General features: G+C 43.6%; 4 protein-coding genes across 9 annotated transcripts; 2 read left to right on the forward strand and 2 right to left on the reverse strand.

The window, feature by feature from the left end:
• Nucleotides 1–560: 560 nt before the first annotated feature.
• Nucleotides 561–1654, reverse strand: LOC133887384 (NDR1/HIN1-like protein 1). The gene has a single exon (XM_062327320.1). The coding sequence runs from the start codon at nucleotides 1432–1434 to the stop codon at nucleotides 805–807; it is 630 nt and encodes a 209-aa protein (XP_062183304.1). The 5' UTR covers nucleotides 1435–1654; the 3' UTR covers nucleotides 561–804.
• Nucleotides 1655–5077: 3423 nt separating this feature from the next.
• Nucleotides 5078–9684, reverse strand: LOC133887345 (uncharacterized protein At1g08160-like). Of its 2 annotated transcripts, none has more exons than XM_062327272.1 (2): nucleotides 8592–9677; nucleotides 5078–5361 (listed from the first exon to the last, which is right to left on the reverse strand). In XM_062327272.1, the coding sequence occupies exon 1, from the start codon at nucleotides 9476–9478 to the stop codon at nucleotides 8594–8596; it is 885 nt and encodes a 294-aa protein (XP_062183256.1). In that variant the 5' UTR covers nucleotides 9479–9677; the 3' UTR covers nucleotides 5078–5361; nucleotides 8592–8593. The 2 variants fall into 2 exon arrangements, with proteins under 2 accessions (XP_062183256.1, XP_062183258.1); XM_062327274.1 differs by lacking the exon at nucleotides 5078–5361 and adding an exon at nucleotides 8217–8497 and having other exon boundaries at nucleotides 8592–9684.
• Nucleotides 9685–16472: 6788 nt separating this feature from the next.
• Nucleotides 16473–21478, forward strand: LOC133886700 (two-component response regulator-like APRR3). 4 transcript variants are annotated; one of them, XM_062326488.1, is made up of 8 exons: nucleotides 16473–16788; nucleotides 16901–17062; nucleotides 18294–18424; nucleotides 18737–18850; nucleotides 19165–19312; nucleotides 19434–19854; nucleotides 20102–20900; nucleotides 21035–21478. In XM_062326488.1, the coding sequence occupies exons 1-8, from the start codon at nucleotides 16560–16562 to the stop codon at nucleotides 21146–21148; spliced, it is 2118 nt and encodes a 705-aa protein (XP_062182472.1). In that variant the 5' UTR covers nucleotides 16473–16559; the 3' UTR covers nucleotides 21149–21478. The 4 variants fall into 4 exon arrangements, with proteins under 4 accessions (XP_062182472.1, XP_062182471.1, XP_062182473.1 ...); XM_062326487.1 differs by having other exon boundaries at nucleotides 16474–16788; nucleotides 19165–19321; XM_062326489.1 differs by having other exon boundaries at nucleotides 16658–16788; nucleotides 16894–17062; nucleotides 19165–19321.
• A 581-nt stretch (nucleotides 21479–22059) lies between these two features.
• On the forward strand, nucleotides 22060–23213 carry LOC133886886 (proline-rich receptor-like protein kinase PERK2). 2 transcript variants are annotated; one of them, XM_062326789.1, is made up of 2 exons: nucleotides 22060–22293; nucleotides 22416–23213. In XM_062326789.1, the coding sequence occupies exons 1-2, from the start codon at nucleotides 22231–22233 to the stop codon at nucleotides 23025–23027; spliced, it is 675 nt and encodes a 224-aa protein (XP_062182773.1). In that variant the 5' UTR covers nucleotides 22060–22230; the 3' UTR covers nucleotides 23028–23213. The 2 variants fall into 2 exon arrangements, with proteins under 2 accessions (XP_062182773.1, XP_062182774.1); XM_062326790.1 differs by having other exon boundaries at nucleotides 22063–22238; nucleotides 22328–23213.
• The last annotated feature ends 3519 nt before the right edge of the window (nucleotides 23214–26732 follow it).

The raw sequence follows: 26732 nt of genomic DNA on the forward strand, positions 1-26732 counted from the left end.
CGTGTTCGTGGAAGGCTACTGGGAAGTCCAATTAACCAGAAAGATGAAAAAGAAAAACTCAGCTGGGTAAAGAAAAACAAGCCCAGACTAACTCCGTACCAACAGACGCGGTAAGACGGGAGAAATTGTCAAATTTCGTATAGAAACAGAAGGAACAACTTTTATTTTATTTTCTTAGGTATACGAAGGCCCCCAAAGATATGAATAATTATTCCGTGTACAGATGTTTTCACATGGAGATGACAGCACAGATGTTCTTGGCTTACTGTAATGTTTGGGAAGTTTCCTGGGATCTCCAAGCTAAGAGAGAGACTAATCACCTACCTGTGCCAATGCCAACTAGAATCCCAAGTCTCCATCCGTACTTGCTCGTCACCAGATCCGAGACCTGGATGATCTCCGGGTTGTTGGCACCAAACTTGCCCTCCAACAAAAATTCCAAAAATTCGATTGGACTTGAACTCATGTATATGATTTGATTTGTAAGTGACTTGCAACCTACCTAAAAGTTCTCTAATCATCTAAACAAAGAAATCCAAGATTTTGAAATAAAGCCGAAATAGCATACCTACAAGCAAACATTTTTTACAGTAATTATTAGGTTTATGAACAATTAAACATGAAACTGAACAAAGTTGCCACACGAAAATAAATTACCAGTCCTTTTTTACTTCTATACCCCTCCATGCCACACTTATTACAGTTACCACCCCCTCTCTTCCGCTATGCGCACACCCTCGTGCCACCCGCCAAGAAAGCAACCTACCTCGCCGGAGCAGAGCAGAGCAGAGCAGAGCACGACAGCTACACCTCAACACGGCAGTAGGTCGCCGTCTGGAACCTGAATCCGTTGGTCCCCGGCACGCCGTTGCCGCCACCGGTGATGAGGAACGCTGGGCAGGTGACGAAGATGTGGTAGTGGCCGGAGGTCCAGCTGCCGACCTTCCACCGGACGCGCCCGTCGATCCTGACCTCCATGATGAGGTACCCCGCGGCGACGTCCTTGCTGAGCGCGTCTGCGAGGTAGGGCGCGAAGGGCACGTTGGGGCCCGTCAGGACCGGCGACCAGACGTCGACGTCGCCGTGGCCCTGGTACACCGGCGGGAGCCGCGCGGCGAGCGTGACCTGCTGGTACTTGTAGGACGCGTAGACGTCGAGGCGGTCGTAGTAGACGCCCACGCGGCCGTTGGGGTTGCGGGAGGCGATGGTGACCTGCACCGCCGTGGAGAGGAGCGGCGCGGAGCCGTTGGAGAGGTCGAGCTGCCGCAGCGTGGCGTCCTGGAGGAAGAAGCCCGGGTGGGTCGGGCGGAGGACGAGGTAGACGATGAGCGCTATGACGGCGACGATGACGGCGAGCGCGAAGAGGAGGCACAGCAGGCGGCGGCACGCCTGCCGGAGGTCGTCATCCCCGTGGTTGCCGCAGTCCTTGCTCATGACTGGCTGCAGAGCTCTTGGAGCTGGCTGGATGGTTGCTTCTCTGAGCTGGGTTGTGTGTCCCCGTTTGGGAATGGTTTTTAGTATTGCTCACTCTTTTTTTCTAAATGATCGTGTCGAAATCATGGAGGGAGGGGGAAGATAAAGGTCCATGTCGACGGGCTTTCAGCCCGGAATGTGTCTGGCTTTGCTGAGATACTATTGATTGATGGAGAGCTTTTTTTTCTTTTTATCTCAATTTATTATGATGTGATTCAGGTGAAGGAGAACTCAAAATTTCCACCTTGTCTTTCTAAAGGAAAAAAAAACTCAATTTTCATTGGGATTTATATTAATTTCATATAAAAAATCGTGCGACCCAAACAAAGGTCTTATTGTAAAATTCTTTGGCAATTTTTGCTCTGCAGCACTCTGACTATGTGGTTATAGTTGTAGGACACTGGAAATTTTCAACTTTGTTGCAGGACATTGTCGGAAAGCGGAAATTAAACCTCAAAACAGCGTAAACAAAATAATGCGGGCGAAAGATGATATTGTTTTTTATGGGAAAAAGTTTATGCCTCTCTTGAGAAAAAAAAAACTGGGGTGAAAGTTCAAACGCCAGAGCGCAAAATGTGAAAGAAACAAGATAAGGTCATGCATCGTGTAGCCACAAGCCCACAAGCAACAGCCAGCAAATTGGCAAATACATGATTGATGGCATATCACGCATTCGTACCTCACCCCACATGGGAAGAATGCAGGACTGGACATTAGCGTCGATTCCTTGCATTCTACTACTATTGAATAAAATAAAATAAAATAAAATGGACCAAATGTGCATCCGTCCCGTCCATTTCGTATGCAGAAACCGAGAGAGCAGGTGCTCAGAAGATGGAAACAAAAATTTTAAGACTTGGTAAAAAAAAGATTACTATGAGACTATGATCCAAATAGTACATCTCTGATCTAATAGTTGAAAATAACGCATACTTAAAGAAAAAGACATGTGTAACGTTGAGAACAGAGATCTTTTAAAGGACCGGATGCTTTAGAATTTCTTTTCCCGCGAGACCAGAAGAGCCGGAAGAAAGGTGCTTGCGTCGCTGACGTGCGGTGGTGCCCACCGGCCAGATGGGCGTCGCCTGAACCCAAGACAACGCCACGGTACCGCCTGCGCAGTCGACACGAAGCGACCACTCATAGCAGGACCACGAACAAGAATAGCATCCGCCCCAGCCAATTTACAACCCATCGTCGTGAAGGGCGTGCGCATCCATCCTCTGGGATCCAAGCATGGGATTCGTTCTTGTTTGTCTCCGGCGAGCTCCTCTCTCTGTTCTTTTTTTTGTCATAGAATCTGATTCAACTTCTGCCACACTTTTATACGCCCATGTAACTGCAGGGTTCACCACTTTGCACACTGCGTGACAGCGTGAGGCCGTGAGAAACACGGTTTGCGAACGAACGTCACGGATTCCTCTACTAGACTAGCATCAGCACGGCAGACAAAGAACACACTCCAGTTGAGTGAACAAAAACAAATCCGGCGACGAAATGGGGTGACAGGTAGGCACCACAAACGAGATCAGAATCGGTCACCAAAAGCACATTTCTTCGGAACAAATGGAGTCTGGATGGGCAGAGAAAAAAGGAAAAGAAAGTGAAGGTGACAAGAGAGACCCGGACCTATCTGTTGCTATGCGCACAGGTGCAGAGGAATATGAGAACAACCATCCTTTCCCTGTGCCCGTCGCTCTCCAACTCCAACTCTAGGAGTGAAAAGGTTGGCCAATTGCATTGATCCAAGCAGTTCGTCTCCTTCCTCTCTCTCTCCCAAGCAATAAACCCGGCCATCATCTCTCAAACTCTCACTGAACACGGTAGTAAGCTCCATTGACCCATTTCACCGTGTCTATCTTACATGCACCGGCATGGTTTCGTAGGTAGGGGCAGAACGAACCAAAGTTATTTTCACTAGTTCTGATCTCCACTTACTACCATGTAAACGCTAGGGGTAGTACCATCAAAGCCCTAAATCCATGGCTCAGGAATTTTTTTCAAAACCTCACGTTTCCAAAAAAGCAAAAGAGGATATTCTTTAAAACCACGTGGAGAAACAAAATAATATCAGGTCGAAAGAGCTACTAATACAGATAATACCTTCCTTAGGGCCCATGCAGAAGATCAGATCATACCCGGCAGGACAACATCAGGCCATGCCCCACCAACCCCTGCAAATCCTATATCATCTCCTTCACAACAGTCATAATCCGACACACCGAAATCGTCGAAACAGGAGCAATATGGAAGTGGGCAGGTTCTAACAAACCTTCCCGGAGCTAGGGGCCCCTAAAGGCGGCCATCTCTCTTCTTCAGTCCACTTCACAATAGACCACCTACCAACCATGGAGACTGATACCGCAATCAGCTTCTCCAGGCCATCCATCGGCGTTTCGTTGAAGACCTTAGTCACATTTCCCCTATCCTGTCAATTAACATGACCATCCACAGCAAAGGGAAGCCACTAGCAAAGCATGTCTGCAACAGCAATGATGATCTAGCTTGCAACTAATATGGTTGCAATACTCTTCTCATCAAAAAGCATAAACTACAAAGCAATGCAGAGTGCAGGCAATGGAAACATGGCGTGGCCCAGATGCGCAGCATTTTATTGTACAGACCCAGTTTTTCAAGGCACATGGAGAAACATAAGCAGCCAAGCAGGGCCACTATATGAATCATGAACATGCCTGGCAGACCACCAGCCCTAATGGAAAGATGAATCATACCAGGTTGTATAGATTTGTAATGTCAGGTGGCTTAATAGAAATTATTGATAGCTGCTATGTAATGCCAAAAATGCATCTTATGGGATTTCAATCAAGCACGCAACAATAGGCAGGAAGAAGGAAGACAGGTATCAAACCACATAATTTTGGGCACCAGCTTTAATGGCTAAATAATGAAAAACAACCAGATTTTGCAATTGGGGAGGTGGATATCGAGATCCACCAAGTATAGTAATATAGATGAATACATGACATTTTAAAACTATAGGCTTGAACAAACTACATCAGTGCTTACATGAGGCTAGACGACAATCATTTTCCTATTTTGGATGTAGCTTTTACATCTAATAAAATGTAGCTCCATCACTGATTCCATGAAGCTCAACAATAATGGTGTTCCTGTGTTTGATAAAATATTAACTTCTATAAAACTGTAGCACTGAACAAGAAACTATCTCCCTAAAACCATAGACGCTGTATTCATGGACAATATTGCTTTCCTCTTAGAGGTGGTTATCTACTGCCAGGAAATTCCTGTGGTTCCACCAAGCTCAACAATAATGGTGTTCCTGTGTTTGATTAAATATTAACTTCTATACAACTGTAGCACTGAACAAGAAACTATCTCCTTAAAACCATAGATGCTGTATTCATGGACAATATTGCTTTCCTCTTAGAGGTGGTTATCTACTGCCAGGAAATTCTGGTGGCACAAGCAAGGTAATGCAAATAAATAACAAGACAATAAATGAACAGAGTGACAATCCAGGTTTAAATAAGGCATCCATCTCGATGTAACTAGATCTGGTTTTCAAGCAGTACTACAATGTACGAAGTTCCCTGAGGCCCCATAGCACGCAAAACAACCACCATGCATAATCATTCTTGCCATAAATTTCCACAATCAAGTCAACCATTCATATTGAAGCCATGACAGATATAAAAGTCATATCCCCACTACAAATAAATCATTCCGGACTTCTCTCACTCAGTATTCTACTACAGCCAGGCAAAACAATAGTTACCCAGCTATTACTCATCGAATCAGTGCCGGTCAACTTCTTATAGTGCCAGTTAGCTTCTTGTACGGTTGTACCTATGGAATAAGTTCCCTCCGATCAGCATCCGGAGTAGTCATAAACAAGGTATGATGATCCTGATAAGAGCAAACAATTATTTACATCCAGATATCATAGGTACATAGGGAAGGGAGTAAAAATTGTGTATTTTACATTACAACGAAGAATCTAGTTGTGTAATCTGGGGTCTCCAGTCTACAATAGTGTAAGGCATAGTGTAATATTCAATTAAAGGCAACTAATGTTTGAACCTGGTATGCAAGCATAGACTATAGTCTTGACACCAAATGACAACAGTAACACAGTTAACAATAAACTACCAATGTGAAGCAGTAATAGTTTATAGACAACAAAGAAGCTCTACAGTAATTAGGAGTACCATAATCTCTACTGGCAAAACACAAAAGAAAAAACAAAGTGGAACGATAATTTTTTTTTAAAAAAAAAGCAAGCAACTAATAAAATAAAAACAAAAGAAAGATACCTACGGTTTCGCTATAGAACCCATGCAATGATTTATAGGACTCCCTAACAGCAGCAAACGTATATAACAAAGAAAGTAGTTCAGAAATGGAATCAGTAGTTCACACGTTTCCTATAAGATGCATAAATACAGACATGCGGATTTATTTTGCAAACCAGCAGGATCTACACTAACTCACAGTTCAAACTTTAAAACATGTGAAGGTGTCGTCGGTGTGGACAACCAACATGGCCTCCAAGCCATCATGGTGTAGACAGATGTTTCGACAAAAATATAATATTTGTACATGTGAACTTCAGAATTTGAATCAAATATTTAAAGAATGAAGGTATGAACTATCAAAGTTCCATGTCATGCTTAGTTGCTTATTTTCCCAGTCACTTCCAACTTCCATGTAAAGTTCAGGCAACTATGATGTAAGGTCATTCTTTCTTAACCCAGTTGTTTCACAATGTACACATGAACTTATGCATTCATCTCCATGAGCATGTCGATAGAAGTAGAGCTACCAACAAATAAAATGCAAGCAGTAGGATATCAGACCATGCCCTACTTGTGCTTTTGATTCGTGGAATTTGGTTTCTTTTTGTCTTCCTTTTAGAGGAGTTGAGCCATATAAATAGTGCTTGAACTGAGGACACATGCAGGAAGATTCATTTGATCCAATTAAATACAGTTTGTCACTATGAGGCACTCTAAACAAGTTCCGAAGATTCAAACTAATGTGGTAGGTTTTCAACATGAAAAGAAAAGGCTCACAACGAGTATCTACATCCTATGATCTATCACAAGATAGCGTCAACAATTCACACTTCCCGTCAAGAATCACCTCCATGCTGCCACTGTTCAATTCAAAATTTGCATTACCCAAGGTTCTGCAGTTCTATAATTATGATCAATCATACATGGGAAATATCAACCAAAATTATCCTGATGATTCTTACCGTTTACATATTTCAGCCTCAAATAGCTAAGAATTCGTGAACTAAACTTAGAATGCGTGTACATCTTATACTGAGGTCTGAAACCCAAACTCACGAGCCATGACTGAAACCTTACCTTACTAAGTATAGGTTACATTCATCTGGCCCTAAGTTTCTCACTGTAAATTTTATATATAAGAAAAAAGAGGGAGGTAATAATGGGTAGACAAACAAAATAGAAACCGTAGCAACTCGGGCATCATTGTTATCATTTCACATGAATTGTTTCAAAAGTTTCCTGCCTAGGCGCTAGGCGCCACCATCCCGCCAAATGCCTAATCGCCGCCTGGCCCAACTAATCGACGACTAGGTGCTAGCTATGAAACACCGATACTTGCAAATGGTCTCATATCCAATATGGATACACGTTTGATACGTGGCCGATAAATATACACCGAGTATCCATCTGAAAATAAAGATTGAAAATATGGATGCACCTTGGATACTTGTGGGATACTTTTCGGATACAGCCCAACCCAATTCGGACCAGTAAGAGCGCATAACCCTCCTCTCTTTACCCTAGTCGACTCTGAGCCGCAACTCCTACAAACCCACACGCCTCCCTCTCGCTGCCATGCCAGCAGCGGCGACGCCCTCCACCACCTGTCAGCAGCGAGTCGCTGGCGAGCTCATCGATCGGTGAGTTCCTTTCCTCCTCCTTTTGCTCCCGGATCCTGCACTGGTGGCACGACCGCACCTGCTCTTCATTCTTCCATCTTCCCCTCCCAGTTCTTCTTCTAAGTGGTGTTGATGCATCGTGCAGTCGTGCTCACCCCAGCACCGGCGGCGAGATGATGGCAGTGGCAACTTCAAGTAGTGGTGTTGATGCAACCTCCACTGACATCAAGGCTCCATTGTAGGATTATGTCGCAATTATAGAGACCTAAACCAGGTGGAGGCAATACTAGATGGAAATGCAATTATTTCCCATATGTTGGATATAGTAGCTACACTAGAGTGGAAGCCCATTGCCGAAGAAGAAGGGACATAGAGTCAGACCATGTCCGAAGGTGACAATAGGTATCCGTGCCCTAAATTTGAGACTTCTATGTTATGTAATAGAAGACACAGGAGTAACTTATTACTTTTTTAATAGTAAAACATATCCGCGTATTAGGTTTTCTAGGAAAATGGTGTATCCCCATATTCGTATCGGTTTGATACCGATACACGTATCTGTATCGGTGTTGCATAGGGCGCTAGGCACCAAACCGTCGCCAGCCTAGCACTTAATGCTTTTTAAAACACTGCATATAGCCTACACAAAATCTGGTAGGACCTACAACACCACGGCAGAACAGAAACAAATAAGCCAATCCACACCTCCAGCATTTTGTTGATCTTTTGTGCTCATTTGACTATGCATGGGTAACAGATCCTAACTAATCAAATGAAACTATTTAATGCAACCATAGGTCAGCCAGGTTCTCTATTGCTTTAACATAGGAGAGTAGTAAACCCAGGGTTAGTCCAACTCCAACATATGTTGGGCTCTTCAGTATTCTTTTCTCCATTTATAGTATCATACTCACACCACATTGACATTTGACTCCAACATCACACTGCCATTGACATTCCCACAATACCATTTCCTCTCTGCTTTCACCCATATGAACCAGTGGCGTGCATGAATAAGGGCATGGATAAAAAACAAATCCTTGCTCCTTGAAACCCAAATCAAGGTGACACATTGTACGATCGGAAACCTCCGCATTAGAATCACACTAACCCAACACAATGCCACGCCTACAATTCACACAAAAACTTCACCGCCTCGATTCTGCAAGTAAGATTAAGAAGTTCAAATAAATGATAGGGCAGTAAAATCATCAGGACTAACCTTCACAACACGACATCACACCGCCTTGCCGGCCCATTGAATGCTGACTCTGTGGAGTTTTTCCCGCGGAAAACGACCGGCACGCCATCGCACGTAACCCTCACCACCCTTCGCCGCGTGCGCCAGCCTCCACGATCGAACACTGCCACGGCCACCAGCCTGACCTCAACCTCCACCGTGCCCCCCGTCCCGCTCTTGAGCGCGGACGCATCATCAGGCCCCACGTAGGCATCATCAGCGACGAGGCGGAAGGCGAGCGTGGTGGTGTTGCGGGGGACCTGTGAAAAGGGGGGCAGGGACGCGACGGCGATCGGGGAGGAGGGGACGAAGGAGACGGATGCGAGCGGGGAGAAGTACGTGACGGAGAGCTTGGAGTTGGGGTTGGCAGCGAGGAGCGCGGCGTCGAAGGAGGCGGAGAGGGTGGAGTTGGTGGGGGAGTAGGCGACGCGGGAGAGGGTGAGGGAGGTGAGGGAGAAGACAGGTACGCGAGGGCGGAGGAGGAGCCAGACGATGAAGGTGGCGGCGCCGAGGAGAAGGAAGGCGCCGACGACGAGCACGAGGAGGCGGCGGAGGCAGGTGGGTGGCGGCGGGTGGGGAGGGTAGTAGTGATGGGGCGGCGGGGGGTAAGGGTTGTGGTGGTAGGGGTGCGGCGGGGCCGGGTGGTTGTGAGGGGGAGCGGGGTACGGGTACGCGACGCCGAAGGCCGCGGCGTTGCCGTTGGCGGGGGGAGGCGGCGGCGCGGCGAAGTAGGCGGCGTGGTTGGGGTTGGGGGTGGGGGTGGGGTTGGCGGGGTAGCCCATGGCGGGGGGCGGAGGGGGCGGGGGCTTGGAGTTGGGGTGGTCGGGAGGGTGGGAGGACGACGACGGGGAGGAGGAGGAGGGCTGCATGCTGGATGCGGCGGCGGCGGCGGCGCGGCTCAGTCGGTGGTTCGCTTTTGTTTCGGCGAGGGGGGAGGCGACGGTGATTTGGGATCTAACTGACAGTCCGTGGGACGTTGAAACGGCAGCAGAGGCGATGACAGCACTCGCGCGTCGGTTCCAACTGACAGCGCCTTACCAAAGATTCGGCGGATCAAAATGCCCAGTGTTTTCTTTCCTGCATTTTGTAACCAAATTTTCATGTTTGTTGAGCGGTGCTGGCGACGCCGCCGACACGTTAGGGTTAGGACTTTAATATCATGTCTAGTGGATTCTCTTGAGGATTTAGAATCCCTGTGTAAAAAGATTTTTATTTTTTTAACGTTTTAACTGTTCTCTTTATGGTTTGTTTTACGAAGAGATTTTTATAGTTATTCTCTGCAGAACGAGATTCTCTATTTTTTATATAAATTCATTCAAAAAGGATTTGTTAGAGATAAAAGAAAATAAAGAGAATAGGATCAGAAAAGGAATCAGAAAGAAAACGAAATAAAGAAAAAATAGTTTGAAATGATCTAATGCTCCGAGAGTTCCTCTTATGCTAACTTCACGTAGCAAGCTCGACCCGTGAAGCTAGCAAGCTCCACCTGCGGAGTGTTAATAGGGACGGTAACTGTGATGTGCACTTGCCACAGGTTCGATCAGGCGAAGGGCTAGTTCGAGGTTAACATTGGGTAAAGAGGTGGCGACAATAACAAAGTTAGCAAAAGATATGCGAGCCAATAGCCCACAAGTAATCATGGAACCTCATTGTAAACGGTGGTTTAGGGAGGGGGGCTGTCATCAAGGTGGTTAGTAAGTTGTCAATGGCACGATAAGGATGGATGATGACGAGTGACATTTAAAGACTCTTTTTCCCATGGCACTACGAAGATGGATCGGTGGGAGATTGTTACACGTAGAAAGTACCAAAATAACAACGGGTTTTCCCTTGTAACGGCATTGACATCTAAAGTTAGCTGGTACATATTACCAACTAACAATGAAAGATGGTGAGCTCCGATAAGATTGGCAAGTTTCTGAGGGCGGGCTCGTTGTTATATGAAGAAGCAAGCAAGGTGATAATGTAAAAAAAAAAAAAACTGAGTTAGGTGATCGATCGGCTAAAGCCAGATGGACTCTATCAATGAGGAATCGATGGTACAAGTTGCAGACATCACCCCAACTGCATTAGAAATATATATTTAGAGTGCCTTCTCTATAATTCATTACTGATAAAAAAAATGCTTGAGATCGACTTATTCATCGTGAAAAGCTATGCCGAAACTGCCTGTCACGCTGCACAGTGCACGCGTCGTCCCTCTGGACAAGGTGTGTGGTCAACTGGGCAGAGAAATTTCACGGCAGCGTTAGGGTGCAAAATGAAAAGGGGAACACGAGAATGGAACGAACTTACAGGGAGCAGAACCAGCTCATCAGTATTTCTGCCGAAAATTTTTTACTTCCGAGCAATGGGAAAAAATTCTATACACTGCATCGATGGCCACCGCTTATCCCTAACATGGATCTCAAAATAGTGAATAAAATCCACTCAACGTTAATTATATATATCAAGTAATAAATATGCACAAGCCAAATACAAAGAAATGCTGCAGGATGCGGGCAGTTAGTTCTGAGAGGGCATTTTGTATTGAATCGTGACGTTACGGGGGAGCAACTGCAAACATTGTTAAGCTCAGCAATTCCTTTCATGATCTGTCACTTGTTAGCTACAGAGAAATGATCAGGCGACACAACGCGTGTTTGCTGCTGTATTATTCTTCAAGGAGGAACGCAATTCACAGAAAAAGAAACAAGTACAGCACTCTCCCTCTCCTTTTTCCTCGCCATGATAATCATATATCGTATGATGCGATCCAGTAGAACAATTTTATTGAAACAGACAATTCTATACCAATCAAACATGTTCTACTGCACCACACCAGCAAGAAACTTGAGCTGCTGATTGTGAACACCATATTACCACAATATAGTTGAAGAACCACCATCCGAGAAAAGAATAAGACTGATGTCATGAACACTTCTTTTCACCAGTTAGCTTACCGTGTCAGCCACCCAAAAGCTGAAAGGAAAAATTAGGTGTGCTTTCTGAAAGAAAGAAAAAGAACATTAGGTAGTACCCTGCAGAGCACCGTTTGTGTCAATATGTTATGGTGCAAAGAACTGGTAGTTGCCTCGAAAGAAGTCTTGGCACAAGTTGTGCTGTACAACTTACTGGCTCAACGCTTTTTTGCTCCGCCCGTTGCTTTCCATCGAAGAACTGACCCAAAAGTTGGTCCACCGCTACCTGGGCTGTACCTAACGCACTTCTGTGGGTTCTTGCCGTTCTCCACAAGATTACTGCAAGTCATAAGGATAGCACAGTTATTTCTTACTAGAAATACGAAATATAGCTGCAACAGCCACAGCCCACAGGGCGGCCACTATTGCATATTTGCATTTACTAGTGCTGTTCTGATAGGTCATGTCTATTGAGCCAGTTTGAGATCTATCACCGTAGGCACGACGACCTAGGTCAGAGCCGTGGCATGACCCATTTAATTTTTTATTTTATATTTCTTAATTTTTCTGTTTTTTTAGTTTTTCTGAATTTTTTACATATTAATAGCTAACGAGCTAAAAAATACCATCAAACTTATCGTTCCACAGGTCGACACAACACGGCCCAGCCTGGCCTTAAGTGGATTGTGCCTAGACCGAAGTCTCGACACGCAGGCCGACACGGCACAACCCACTTAGCTAACGGACCTAACCAGATCGTGATTAAACGAGCTAGGCCGGACCCCACGTATTTGGACAGCTTTAGCATTTACCATCAAGGTGTGCAAATGTGCTATATTGTTATCCCATCACTTTTTCACACATAGAAATAAAAGTTTCGAGAAGATAGAAAGAAGTCAAAAATAATTGCGCTTCACTTGTAGTTGGGTGAAAAGGAATGATTAGATTCACCACCGATTTCAACTAAAGGGCTAGCATATTGATATAGGATCAGCGAACGCACCCGGCGAGCAAGGTCAAACTGGGAGAGGATGCCATCGGCGGTTTTATCGTCATGTTGATGTTCTTGTGTGCCGTCCGTATCGCGTGCATCCTCACCTGCAACCCCGATAGACGGAAGACACCTTCCCTGTCTCAAATTCCACAGACGAAGCCGAGGTGGTTGAAATGGGGAGAAGGTGAGGGGGCGATACCTGGGTGGGGCGCATGGTGGCCTCGAGCGCGGAGAGGTGGTGGTCGAAGGAGCCGAGGATGACGACCATGCCGTCCATGTTCCCCTAGCTCCTCCACAGCGAGTCCCGCAGCATGGCCGCCCACCACGATAGCACGTCCATCGTCTGCGGCAGCACCGCCACTGCCATCCCTCCTCCTCACAGATGGTAGATCAAGCGCAAGCCTTCTCTCAGGAGGCCAGGGAGATATCGGCGCGAAAAGGAGAATGCACAAGGGGGAGGAGTCGGAGGAAGAGGGGAAGGAAGAATTGTTCGAACGCCTCCGCGAGATTCGTGTAGGAGTGCTAACCATTGACCACAGCGACGGCTCGAATTGTAGTGCAGGGGAGCTGCGGGTGGCCTCGAGGATGTTCCGTTGTTGCGGTGGATAGTTTGGATGGGCTCGGTGCATGGAGTAGGTTGTCAGCTGTGTCGGTTGTTCGAACGGGCGGTGTGGATCAGGTCCACCGCAAGTTTATCCGGTTATGCATTTTGGGCATATTTGGCTTGAACTTGCCACGTCTAGACTTAGTTACCTATAATTTTTTAGTTATTATTTTTTATTTTTTTATTTTATTACAGGCGTCTTCTCACTATGCGATCTACTTTTGAGACCTTTTGGGTGCGGAACGAAAGTCAAACTCCCGCCGACTCTCTCCACCCATAAAGTTTTGCTGCTAGACTACCAGCCATCCGTTTATTTAGTTGATTATCATAATTGTAGTATTGGTAGCCGTTAAGCTACACTTATATATTTTTTTACTAACTTTATTATATTATAGTTAATAATTTATTAAACACACCGTCACACTTAGTTTATCCGTGATAAATATAGTTGCAATCTAAGTCATTTGGGCTACTAACTTTTTTTGCAGTTTGCACCCTCACGAATTGAAATTACTTCCTCCAGTCCAGATCCGGTTGCTGGAGCTTGTTGATGATGCCATACTGACCATCACCGATCTCTCTCTACCTCTGTACCTTGGTCCTTCTGGTCATGATAGGGGTCGGGATCCATGTCGCGTGACACGACTCCGAACTAGTGTATTAATTATTGTGTGTAAATTTTTAGCTTCCGTAACAATACATGGACGTTCCATTAGTATTAATTAATTTTTTAATATTTAAATTTAATAGGTGTCTCGTTTTTAGTTTTGGCTCGGCCTCTAAATCAGCCTTGCAAGCAAACAATAAATGGCCCAGTTACAACTGGTAGGCCCAATATAGAATTGTCCATATCCCATTCGGCCCACGTTGGCATGCAGTATGCATGTGTACGGGCAGTTGCACCATTGTCAATGAGCTGCTTTGGGTCAGCAGTTCAGCACCCAACTTGTCTCATAGTCTATTTGTTTCGGTGGTGAATTATTAAAAATAGTTTGTAAATTATAAATTGTAACAGTTGAATTATACAATCTGCAGAAGCTGGTAGAAGACAGATTGCTAGATTGTTATAATATAAGGACTAAATTGTACAATATAGCTTTTACAATCCAATCTATTTGTTTCTGCTTTAAAATCTGCAAGTTGAAACAAATAAGCTCTCAACCTATGTAGTAGGTTTCTTTTTTCTTCACCTCCACCTAACACGTGAATATGCTACATGAAAATACGCTTTCAAACTGTGAACTTCTTCTTGTATATATAAATAGGTGAGCATCACAATTTTAACCCTATGAACCTTAGTAAGTAGGTTCACATCTCACGAGTCATGACCCTATCATGCACCATAGCGTGACAAAAAAATTATCATTTAGTTTTGTTTGTTGTGGATCCATCTTAGATACGAGTACTAATAATGTTAAACATTAGATAGAAGAAGATAAATTTAGCTCTTTTTGATATATGTGGTAGTGTGTGGCGTCTCAAGAAGAAGATAAATTTAGCTCCCTTGTGATATATGTGGGGCGCCTCAAGAGCTGCAATACACCGTGGATAGATTACAATCAAATTCTCAACCTTGATTTGTTTTCAAATTCTCAATTTTATTAGTAAGAGGAACCATCCGATCATGGAAGTTTTTTGTCTGTTCGAGCTTAGCGGCTTGGCACAACAGCACTTAAACAAATGCGATAGCAAAGTGCCGAAGTACGGGGTGGATGAACAACAACCACACAAAAGGATAAGATACCTGCCAATAATATGGATGAAAAGGAAGAAACTTGAAATAACTTATAGGTGACTGATAGTGAAGTAGTACCATGAGGAAAGGAAAAAAGAACCCCGATGTGATAGTGAAATAGGACATGAAATTATGCTAAAATCCCAAGCAATTGTGAATCTTCTCATCTGTCATAAAGCCTTGCACACACTTACCAATGAAAATAGATTAATTATTCTATCCGAGTGTGATTAGTTTCCCACAATAATCTCCCTTAGTAACCTATTCTCTACAAGATGCGTTTTGGCTACTGTTTTTGTTTGCACTATACGTCATCGATTGGGGATATCAAGGCTTTGTTTGAGATTGCTTATTGGTCATTGCATCACTTACCATCTGTTACTCTACTCGGTTATCCTTTGAAATATACCGTTTTCTTTGAAAAAAATTGTAGGAGAAGTTTTTTCTCACTCTAAAAAAACATATTACCATGCCTGAAGTGTAGCTTCTACCCTAATCTTCTTCCACTTGGCAACATACCCACATGTTGTTTGATGAAAAAAACAACAACAGCATTTGGAGCTCTTTCTTTCTGACTCAGTAACATGTTATTACCACATAGGTGACAATAGTATATATATCATTTCCAATAAAGAAGTATCCATATCATTTCGATAAAGAAATATCCATATCTCATATTGTTGTTGGCTTCCTACAGGACTAGAACAAGGGTAATTTAATAGAAAAAAAATCTATTTTACAACCGTCAACTATGAACTCAGTCTGGTTTTCATAAAACTTTTAAATTCAAAAGGAAATAATTTTATAGTTCACAATCGAAAAGTGAAATGGTTCAATATTGATGATCGAAAACCATACTGTGCTCATAGTTGAGGGTTGTAATATGGATTTTTGTTCTAATTTACTATGAGAGTGCGTGTGCCCCACCATTTTAACATCGGTGATACAAATTAAACTTTGGCATTAGCAGAGAGATAAAACACATATTTTTTCCTCCATAAACTAACTAGGGAGAATATGATGTTGCTAAGGTCAATAAAGATAAACATAACCTCCAGCACACACTAAAGTAAGCTAAGCTCGAGTGGAGTACTAAAGTCTTACTTATTTTTTATTCTAATTATAGATTATAACTTCAAAAACAAAAACAAAACACAAACAACCCTAATATAAAACCTGATTTTCACGATCCATAAGCCAAATTATACTATAAAATTTCACAATCCACAAGGTAAATTATACTACAAAATCTCACAATATACAATTTAATAAAAAATAACTTCCACAAATTCTATAAACTAAAATAAATTATCATAATCTCACGCTAAAACAAATAACGCCTAAAACCATCCACATCCGTTCTGTAATCGTAGATATCCATGGTGCAGCCAGGCCACTTCCCTTCTCTCCTCTCTTCTCTCCGGTGGCCCATCGACACGCAAGCTGCAGCCCCCAAAGCTAGCAAAACGAGAGGCCAGGAACGTCCACCAAATACCTATCTGGAGAGGAAAAAAAAAACGACACGCAAAATATCTCAAAAAAATCCTTTGCGGAGCAAAATATCTCAAAAAATCCCTTTGCCTTCCCCTCCTCCGGTTTGCTGATGATCACCCCGCCCCTGACGTGGCGGATATTTTCCCTCACCGCGGGGAAAAAATAGGGTTGCAGATATTTTCCCTCACCGCTCCCTTCTTCTCCCCTCTCGTCCTCCGATCGGATGTCTCCCGACGCCGACGCGGTCACGGCCTCCGCCGCCGGCGGGGGCGGTGGCGGAGAGGCTTCTGGCGCGTCGCCGTCGCCGTCCCAGTCCCGCGCCGCCGCTGGCCGGGGGGTGGTGCGGTGGGACCAGATCCTCCCGCGCTGCTCCCTCCGGGTCCTCCTCGTCGAGCACGACGACTCCACGCGCCAGGTCGTCACCGCGCTCCTCCGCAAGTGCGGCTACCGCGGTGGGTCCCTCTCTCCCCGTCCCGCGCCGGCCGCTCTCGTGTGTCCGTGGGGGTTTGATTCTGAAGAGAAGTTGGGGTTTGATTCTGTTTTTTCTTCTCTCGGAGGTGGCAGTGGCGGCGGTGGCGGACGGGATGAAGGCGTGGCAGGTCATGCGTGAGCGCGCGTACGCTTTCGACCTCGTGCTCACGGAGGTCGCCATGCCCACGCTCTCCGGCATCCAGCTGCTCGCCAGGGTCGTCGCCGCTGATGAGTGCAAGAACATCCCCGTCATCAGTAAGCCCCTGGCCTTCGATTAAGCCCGACTCTATTGCTTCGTGTGTCCTGACGTGGCTTAATTTGGATCAACTCAAGCTTGGGAACTGGATTAGGTCTCACTAACTAAGCGGTTACTTTAAGCAAGGGACTTCGTGTCGGACTTTTATGCTTACTGCTCATTTCTGCCTGGATTTTTTATTGTTGTCTGTACATGGGTGTTACTAAAACGGGATGATTGGCGCCGACTTCTAATGGTGGTAGTGTCCTGTATTCTTGTATAGGTTACTTTGTATGGATGACTTTAATGTAACTGGATCATTATTGCTGGATTCACCTGTCATGTTGTTCTAGCAATTGCCGTGGGTATAATAAGAAAGTATTGCATTTATTTTAAACTTATGTGGATATCGCTGTTGGATTAAATTGACATTTCAATTTAAATTGGTGCAGGATGTTAGAGAGTGTTAGGAATGTGGGAGTGGAGGTAGTTTGTTCGCAAAGTTTCCGTGGTAAATATTGTTCTGTTTTGCAGAATTTGATTTAAAACATGTGATTGAAGGCGGAATTTTAGATTGAGTGGATTTTGAGTGGTATACGGATTGTGTGTTAGGGTCTAATAACATGCTTGACTGGGAAATTACACCATTTTATGGTGCCTGCAATGAAGCTTCACATATCCAAGGCCTGAACTTTTCCAAAAAATAGTAAATATTGAATTGCCTGAACTTTTCCAAAGATGAGGTGCTGCTAGTCTTGGAAATCAAATTAGTAAATATTGAATTTCTCGAACTTTTCCAAAGATGAGGTGTTGCTAGTCTTGGAAATCAAATTAGTAAATATTGAATTGCAGTATTCTAGGTAGCCATAAGAACTAAGAGAGCAATCACATTACCGTTAAGTACTTAATATTTTAATGGTATTGGATCTATGCTAAATATAGGCGATGTTTACATTAAGAGAACACAAAAAAGACTACTAAATATGAACTACCATGGCCCAAATAACAAAACAAGAGCTATTCAACACGTGATTGGTGTGTTTACGGAAATGCAATCACAATTGTAACACTGTTTTCCTAATGTGACAAACACATGAGCAGCTGATTGGCCTAGTAGAGTGATGGGTGGTCTATATATGATACTTATAATGGAACATATGCATCATGAGCAGCCTTGACTTAGATACTGATGCATCAGATATTTGGATTTGTTATGGCATTTCATGGTTTTTCTCTGGTTGGCTGTGGCAGTGATGTCGTCCCAAGATTCTATCAGCACTGTGCTTAAGTGCATGCAGAAGGGTGCGGTGGACTTCCTTGTGAAACCAGTGAGAAAGAATGAGTTGCGTAACTTATGGCAACATGTATGGAGGCGACATGCAGTAAGTCCTCCTTTTTGCAGGTCTTTAAGAACATGCTTTCTTTTGCAACCAGCCTTTTGGTGCGTGTGTCAAAATGTAACCTTCTTCAAATACATCGTTTGATTTATATTGGCCAAACTGTCTGTATTTAGATTGGACACTTTTTCTTGAAATACTATATACAGTACTGAAGTAGTGTTATATAATATGCCGCAATTTTGGTTATCTAATATCCTAAGGGATATTGGTGATGTGATTATTAAGGCTTTTAGCAATTATCTTTTATGTATTTTAGTTTTATCAGGGATACTTAGGCTTGGGAATTTAATGCAGATGAATAGCCAAATAAATGCATCGGAAAATAATGCAGCCAGCAATCATTTGAGTGCCAATGCTGCTGATTCGTCAAAGACAGGAGAAAACAGCGATGAGGAAAGTGATGGTCATGTGAGTATCTGATCCGGCTTACACCTTATCTACCTGGTATTGAAACAATTGTTGGATTGCAAATTTACAACACTGTTAAGTTCAACAAATCCAGCCAAACAGAAATAAAAAGTTTTGACAGTAAAGTATTTAGAGACACTTCTTTATCTATGATATTTCTTTTCATGACTTTACCCAGTGAATATAGCTAGCAATCTATACTAAAATAATTTAGAGTTCATCATTATTGGTCTTCTATGCAGTTCTGATATATTCTGTACATTCATATTGGATTTCCCTTTCACTTACATTGTGGAGGCTGTTTTTCCTTTCAGAGCTTTGGTAGCAAGAGGGAGACTGAAATTCAGAGTGTTGAAAAATTACCTGAGATCCTTAAAGATGAAGGGGCAGGCTCATCCAGAAAAAATAAAATACAGAGCGAGTCTTATGGTGGAGTAAACACAAAAGCGCATGCCTCAAAAGGTAGTGATGGTAAGGAATTTGGACATGGTTACCTGATCTTTGATTATTATGTGCTCTGTCAGTGAGAGTGTCTACTATGCTGTGCACGTATAATAGTTGATTGTGATTTCACCTCCTGCAGGTGCTTTAAGTGGAAGTGCATGCAACATTAGTAACTTGCAAGCGTTTTCAGCCGAGACAAATGTGCGTTCCAAATGCCTTAATGGTACTACATCTGCAAAGTTTGCTGAGCAAATAATGGATAATGCTTTAAGGATTGCTGATGCAAGTTCACGTCATCCAAGCAATCTTGGCAAAGATTTGGCTATGACCCAACCAACAACTGACAGAAAATGCAAATCTTCAGTGTTGGAAAGTATTGCTGTCACGGAAAATAACCTTGGTGAAAACTCAAAGGGTGCTGCAAGAGGCCATGCTGAATCTTGCCCCTCCCAATTTCTGGAGATCAACTTAGGAAAGCAACACTGTCTTAATGGTTATACAAACCAAGAGTTCAGGGAAAAAGATATCTTTAATCACTCAAATTCGTCTGCCTTTTCAAGGTACTTCTTGTTGGTGAAATTCTAAATCTTAATCCAAATAAATTCCGATATCATTTTCAGTCGGTGAATGTGGTTCAAAGAAAATTCAGTTATTGAATGGCTTTCTTTCAATTTCATTTGTTTCTTTGAGGTTATATGTTTTTGGTAGTTTTAGACCCATAGGTCAATTCAATATTATTAATTGCTCAAACATGGTGCATAACTAACTAGCTTTACTTTGCTTGTTCGGTGCTTCAACATGACACAGATATGGTAATAAAAGGATAGAACCATCATCTCAGCAACAGTTGTTCCCTTCGCTCCGCATAGCTCGTCAAGAACCTGTTTATGGAAAGGACCCAGTTCTCCAACCCAATGGGGTATTGCCTTCCCATGAACATAATACAGGCGAGAGTAGAATGCAAGCTCAAATTCCTTTGGACAGTAGCATGGATGGTGCTGCCATCCTGTGTTCCAGTAGGGCAAGAGAAAAAGCTGGTACAAGCAGTTCCTCCCATAGAAAGGACAGTTTGAGCCATCCTTCATATGGGTTTATACCTCTTCCAATTCCTGTTGGTGCTGCGATGCCCTACCATTATGGTGCAATTCTGCAACCATTATACTACCCACAGGCTTCTCATGTGCATTGTGATTCAGCTGGAATCAACAAGGCAGCAATTCAGCATGCCTCTGGTAAATTTAATTACCATGAAAATCATTGTAAACTATCTCAGGTAGATGAACACAAACAGTTGGACGAAAATCAGCAGTTGCATCATTCAAGACAAATTCTCCGAGAATCAGGAGAACCAATTCATATGGTGGGATCTCATGTGGAGCGTGTTAACCAGAGTGCTAGCTGCAGCAAGGATATCCGTAAAGGAAGTGGATGCACTGGTAGTGGTGAAACTGACATCAATACAAATACGGTAGTTGCCCTAGAAAGTGGCAATGAAAGCGGTGTTCAGAACTGCAGTAATAATGGATTGGATAGTGATCGATCTCGCCGTGAAGCTGCCTTGATAAAGTTCCGCATGAAAAGGAAGGACAGATGCTTTGAGAAAAAGGTATTTTGTCATCATAAATAATGAATGAATGATGCTATTTTTGTTTGTGACTTTGTGTAAATAGTTACCCAGGTAGTTGGTCATTCTTACGATGATTTCTTTATCCAACTATCTTTTATTTTTCATCTCTACAGGTTAGATATCATAGCAGGAAGAAGCTCGCAGAGCAAAGACCAAGAGTTAAGGGGCAGTTTGTGAGCCAAAAGCTGAAATCAACTACGACAACAGATGCAGAAACTGACTCGTGACGGTGTTAATTCATAATTGTAATTTTGATTCTTCCCTTCCCAGGCGAGGGCAACTGATGTGGTAAGAGTGAAGGCTGGCAAAAGTTTTCCTTCCATGGTTAGCCTCTTGTCGGTTGTTTGCTGGCGTTCAAGCCATATTTTGTAAAGTAGTACGTCACATTGACAAATGTTCATGGGAAAAAAGGGAAATGAACGCAAATATTCAGATTTTCTTTAGTTACTTTGATGTTTGGGGAGTGTACAGCTTATTCACTCATTTTGTTGCCACTACAATAGTACTAAGTTGTAATTACCACTACTATACAAACTTAGAACAGCCTTGCAGTCAGCCAGTCTTACTGTCCAGTGGAATCATGTCATTTATTGCTTAATCCTGCAAGTAATTGTCTCGATAAGACTTCCTCTATGCTATGCAAATTATGGTTTGTTAAATCTCAGCATTTTGCTTGCCTGTAAACTGAACTTGCAGCAAGCTCCTTCTCTTTTTTCTCATCTGACACTTTCAACTATTCAGGCGCACATATCCTTTGCCTGGCTTGTACTCCGGAAATCTTTTGACTGTGCAAATATCTAACAACTACATGCAGGGCGGATCCACGGTGGGGGTGGGGGCTCCCAGTGCGCCCAGGTTATAAGCCCTATTTTTAGGATTTGTTGGGTAGAATTTTTTCTGATTCAAATTTTCTGCGGAGATTAATTTTTTGAGTGAAATGATTTTGTGGCTGAAAGTGATTCTTTAGAATAAATTATATGAAAGAAGTAATTCTGTGCAGAAAGTGAATCAGAGTAAGCTGTTTTGTTCAGCTCTTTAACTTCTGATTTATTTTAGAGAATCACTCTTACAGATTTCACTTAAGAAGCTAAAAAGTTGAAAGTTACTCTTTGATAGATTTCTCTAATTTTAGTTAGTTGAAAAGCTGCTCTGTGAGCTCTGTTAAATAGTCTTTTAATTTTTGGTATGAAAGAAAAAGAAAGAACCTTTACTTGATGACTCTTAATTCGCCATTGAGTGCAAGGACCCACGGAGTAAGAGGAATCCACAATTCCTTGCGGGCAATTCAGGAGCATCTACCTTTACAGCGATGACAGGGTGCATCCTCTCATCTCAGCTAGCTAATATATTCCGTTGGAGCTTGCACCTCAAGGTTGGCACATTTCTTTGCCGTGCTGGGCCTCCAGCTTATAAACCGCAGGATTCCTCAGCTGCGAAAGCGACCACACGCAACGCAAGCAAGCGCATGACACTCCTGTGATTCTGTCGAGCTAGGCGGCAATGGAGGGAAGAGCAGCAGGGCCGGCCGTGTCGTTGGTGGTGTGGTTGCTGGTTTGCTTCGACGTTGTGGCGGTGGTGGCCGGTGACCAGAGCGAGGCGGTGGCGGCGGGAGGGCCGGAGTCGAGCGTGCTGTGCGTCAGCAAGTGCGGGACGTGCCCGACGATATGCACGTCGTCCCCGCCGTCGATTGTGCCTCTGACCGCGCCCTCGCCGCCGTCGTCATTGCTGCCACTGTCCGCGCCCCCGCCGCCGTACCTGGAGCTGCTGCTGCCGCCACCGCCTGGAGACGAGTACGACCTGCTGCCCCCGCCCACGCCGACAACGAACCCGCCGCAGTCCCCGTGCCCGACCCCGCCTTCTCCGTCGTCGTCGTCGTCGGAGCCTCCACCGTCACCACCACCGCCACCGAAGAGCAGCAGCGGGTCGTCGTCGTCGCCCCCGTCGGCCCCCTCCCACTTCTCGTCCCCGCCGTCCCCGCCGTCGTCGTCCAACCCGTACTACTACCTCTACCTCTCCGGCGGTGGCAAGACCCGCGGCCGCGCGTCGAGCGCTTGCGCGGCCCTCATCGTGGCCGCGCTCCTGCCCGTCGTCACCTTTTTCAAGTGACACTCTCTGTTAGTAGCTCAGCTGTTCAGGCCGGCCGGCATTAATACTAGACCATGCATTATATTACGTGCTTTTTTATTTTTTTATTTGATGAAATTACTTTTGTGTACAATTAATTTGTTGACTGTGTAATATAATGTTTCTGTAAACACCTTAATTAATTTGTAAAGTGAACTATAGTGGCCCACGAGTCAAGAGACCCAAAGTGTGTCATACATAAATTAAACTTGGCTGTTTTCAATGTTTTTTTAGGAAAATGGAAGCTTTATTTACTATTACCATTACATCAAAATGATACAACCGTATAAGAGTCTATCTCTGATTTTTGCATAACAAAAATGCATGTAGCTAAAAGAAGCAACAAAAACGCTAAGACCAAAAGAAGTATAGTTGAACAAGATGGGAAGCTGTTTTCAATGTATTTGACCATAGTTTGGTTCAATGCATTTCATTGCTCAAGTGTCAGTAGCCAAAGAATCGCAGGCCCAAGCTGCATGCAAAACGTTTTCCAGCCCAGCTGCTAGCCCATTTTGCATTGCTTTCCTCTCCACAGCACCGTTGCCCAAATGCTTAAAGCTGGCCGCATCAAGGAGGGCAACTCGATCGTTCTGCATTTAAAAAAAAAGCCTTTTTATCTGTCACCTAGGAAGGAGCAAAAGCTTACAGCAAATGCCTGCTCGATCCAGACGATTTGATCACTTCCTTGAATAAGCTATATATTGCGTTCAACACATTAGACATCGGTGTCCCGATCGTGTGTTTGAGACATTGCGTGTGCACTGCCCACTCCTGCTCAATATTCGATGACACATAAGGTAGCAGACCATCAGCAGCTAGCATGCTGGGTGTACCAGGAACTACCAATTATGCTAGCTAAATAATTAGGTAATTCACTTGCTTAATTTGGTTGCTTGTTTGATTTCGACAATGAACTCACAATGGATCATGGGATTTTTAAAGCTGTAAATCTGTGGATTTCTATTGTGTTTGGAAAGTGCAAGAATGCAGTGAGTGGATGTAGGCTACAAGATGAGAGGCTTGGGCTCTGGCAATGTAGATTACTCTTATCTTGAGCACCCCATCCATTCCATTTCTTTTATTGAGTGCTAACTACCGTTGTAACCAAGGCGGTAAGACGATCGGCGTGACAACCCACCCTCTTCTTATGGCCTAGATGACCTCGGATGACGCCACATGAACATCATCTAGAGATTATTAGATGTAAACAAGTAGAGGTGAGAAAGAGAACTAAGAAACAAAAAAAGGGCGAGAAGCTACCTACTCCACAGAAGTGCACCAACACAAAGGTCCAAAGGTGGGTGGCTAGTTGTTAGCCACTTAGCCACACCCAACACACAAACAACAATACTCTCTCCTCTTCATGTTCAAGTATCAACTGCCACTATTCCCACCTACTCCTCATCCCGAACTATCAGTGCCTCTTCGTCCTCAACCACTTACTCTCTCCTCTTCAATGAAGCGCCACCTTCGAAGCGTCGCCAACAGATCCAACGATGCCCTTATTTGTCCTCCCTAACAAACTTGGATCTCACAACAGCACGTGAGATGACAAGAAATTTGAGGGTAGCGTGAGCAACAGCACGTGTCGCATGAAATCTAGTGCAACCTTTTCTTACTCCTTATCGAAGGCAGCGGAGATACCTTATCAATAAGCTCGCCTTGTCACCTAGGTAACACCTTAAAAACACTGCTAACTTATGTGCCCGAGGGAGAGCAAGAGATCAAATGATGGAATGATCATTATATGTAATCCAATATCAATTTATTATTATTATTATTATCCACCACATTATTGATGCCTAAGAGCACTACAATCTTATTCTTCACGGCTACAAGTCTACACAACACAACAATCGATTAGAGGATGGATCAGTAGACCCATTCCTCGAGCGGCTGAGCAATTTGTTTAAGCCAAATCCTCCACCATAGTGGAGGTGACCTCCTCCTTTTACCTCTCCTTAGACCAACTCCAGCCGATACGGCAAATCTTGCCGTATCATTGTTCCCGTTGAAAATGCCGCCCGACGTCGTCTGTATGTGCCTCCAGCGGAATCGACAAATGCGATTTTCCAAGTTCTACAAGGATGCAGGATCGAGCAGGTTTTGGCAAATTTGCCGATGGATGCGGGTTGCGGTATCACTGTGCATAGCGTATGCACGTGGATCCGAGGAGAGAAGGAGAATAATGGAAGGAAGAAAATAGGATAGTTGTTGGAGATGAAAAAATAGAGGATACTGTAATAGTATTAGGGGATACTGTAATAGTATTATAGGGGATGGATTTTTAAGTATTTGCTGGAGATGACCATACCCTTTTTTATCTATTGTGGCTCCACTTTTGCAACCACCACTACAAAAAGCTTATTCCTCTTGCGCGGTCACCATATTCAACCCTGTAGCTTCCCCTGTTGTTGCGGTCAAGGCCTCCTCTCCTTGCAAGCGGTCGCTGTCATGTGGCCCCGCTTGGTCTTCACTTTGCTAAGACCTACCTTCATCATGCCGTTCTTCATCTCCATGATAGCAACCACCTTCATGGTGCCATCCTTTATCACCACCTTGGCACCAGCTTCATTTAGATCCAACTTCTTACCAAAAGCTGTTACATTCATTCTTTTTAGATAATGCAAAATCAATTCTAGCTTCCATCATGTGATGCACACAACCTTGCTACAGCACAAAGCTGAAAATTCAAAAAGTTGTTGCATTCATATATGTACATAATTGATAATATGTACATTTTGATATAAGATGTTAGAATAATCCTAAGAAAACACTATAGTACTAACAATAGTAATTTATTAAAAAGTACTACCTCTGATCGCAAATATAAGTCCATTTAGATTTGTCTGAAGTCAAACCTTTTTAGCTTTGACAATCGATAGCTAAAAAATCGCACAGATTGACAATATAAGGTTGATGTTACTAGATTCATCATGAAAATGCTTTCATAATATATAACTCTTTCTATTTGAAATAATATATTTTTATAGATATTATTAGTTAAATTGTCATATTGGAGACTATATCGATATACTTAAGGACTTATATTTGAGATCAGAGCAAATAGAGTATTTGCTAAGTCAATGTGTGCATGCAGAGGCCGAGGTTGTTGGTTGTCCAATATTACATTGTTCTTTTGTTTCGGATGGTAAGATTTGGAAGTCCTGAAGGCTAGATAATTTAGATTTGGGAGCCTCTTTGTGATCTTGTATTCCCTCCACCTCAAAATATTACACATATATCATTTTGGATTGAAAATATAAGGTGTGTGAATTTACTAGGTAAAATACTAGCAAAAAAATGAATGGTGAAACAAAATGTATGTGTGTTTCCTATCAATTCACTTGCTCCATAGACTTTTATATTTTGCATGTAATTTCTCCATAATGGGAGACATTGATACATCCCCAATATGCCTGAAGCCATGTCCTTACCCATACCTGTTGCTTGGGACTGAAGATACCATGTCTTGTATGAGACACCAAGCCTGAAGCCATGTCTCTTCTGCTCATGTTGCTTTCTCATTCCAAGCTGTTGCATTCGTATGAACCCACTTGATCCTCACTTTTCTCAGACCTGCCTTCATCATGTCATTCTTCATCTACTTGACAACAATCGCTTTGATGGTGTCATGCTTGATCATGCCCTTGCCAGCATCTGCATTCCGATCCTTGTTGCAAAAAA

This window comes from Phragmites australis, chromosome 12, assembly GCF_958298935.1.
Source record: "Phragmites australis chromosome 12, lpPhrAust1.1, whole genome shotgun sequence".
NCBI classification, from domain to species: Eukaryota; Viridiplantae; Streptophyta; class Magnoliopsida; order Poales; family Poaceae; genus Phragmites; species Phragmites australis.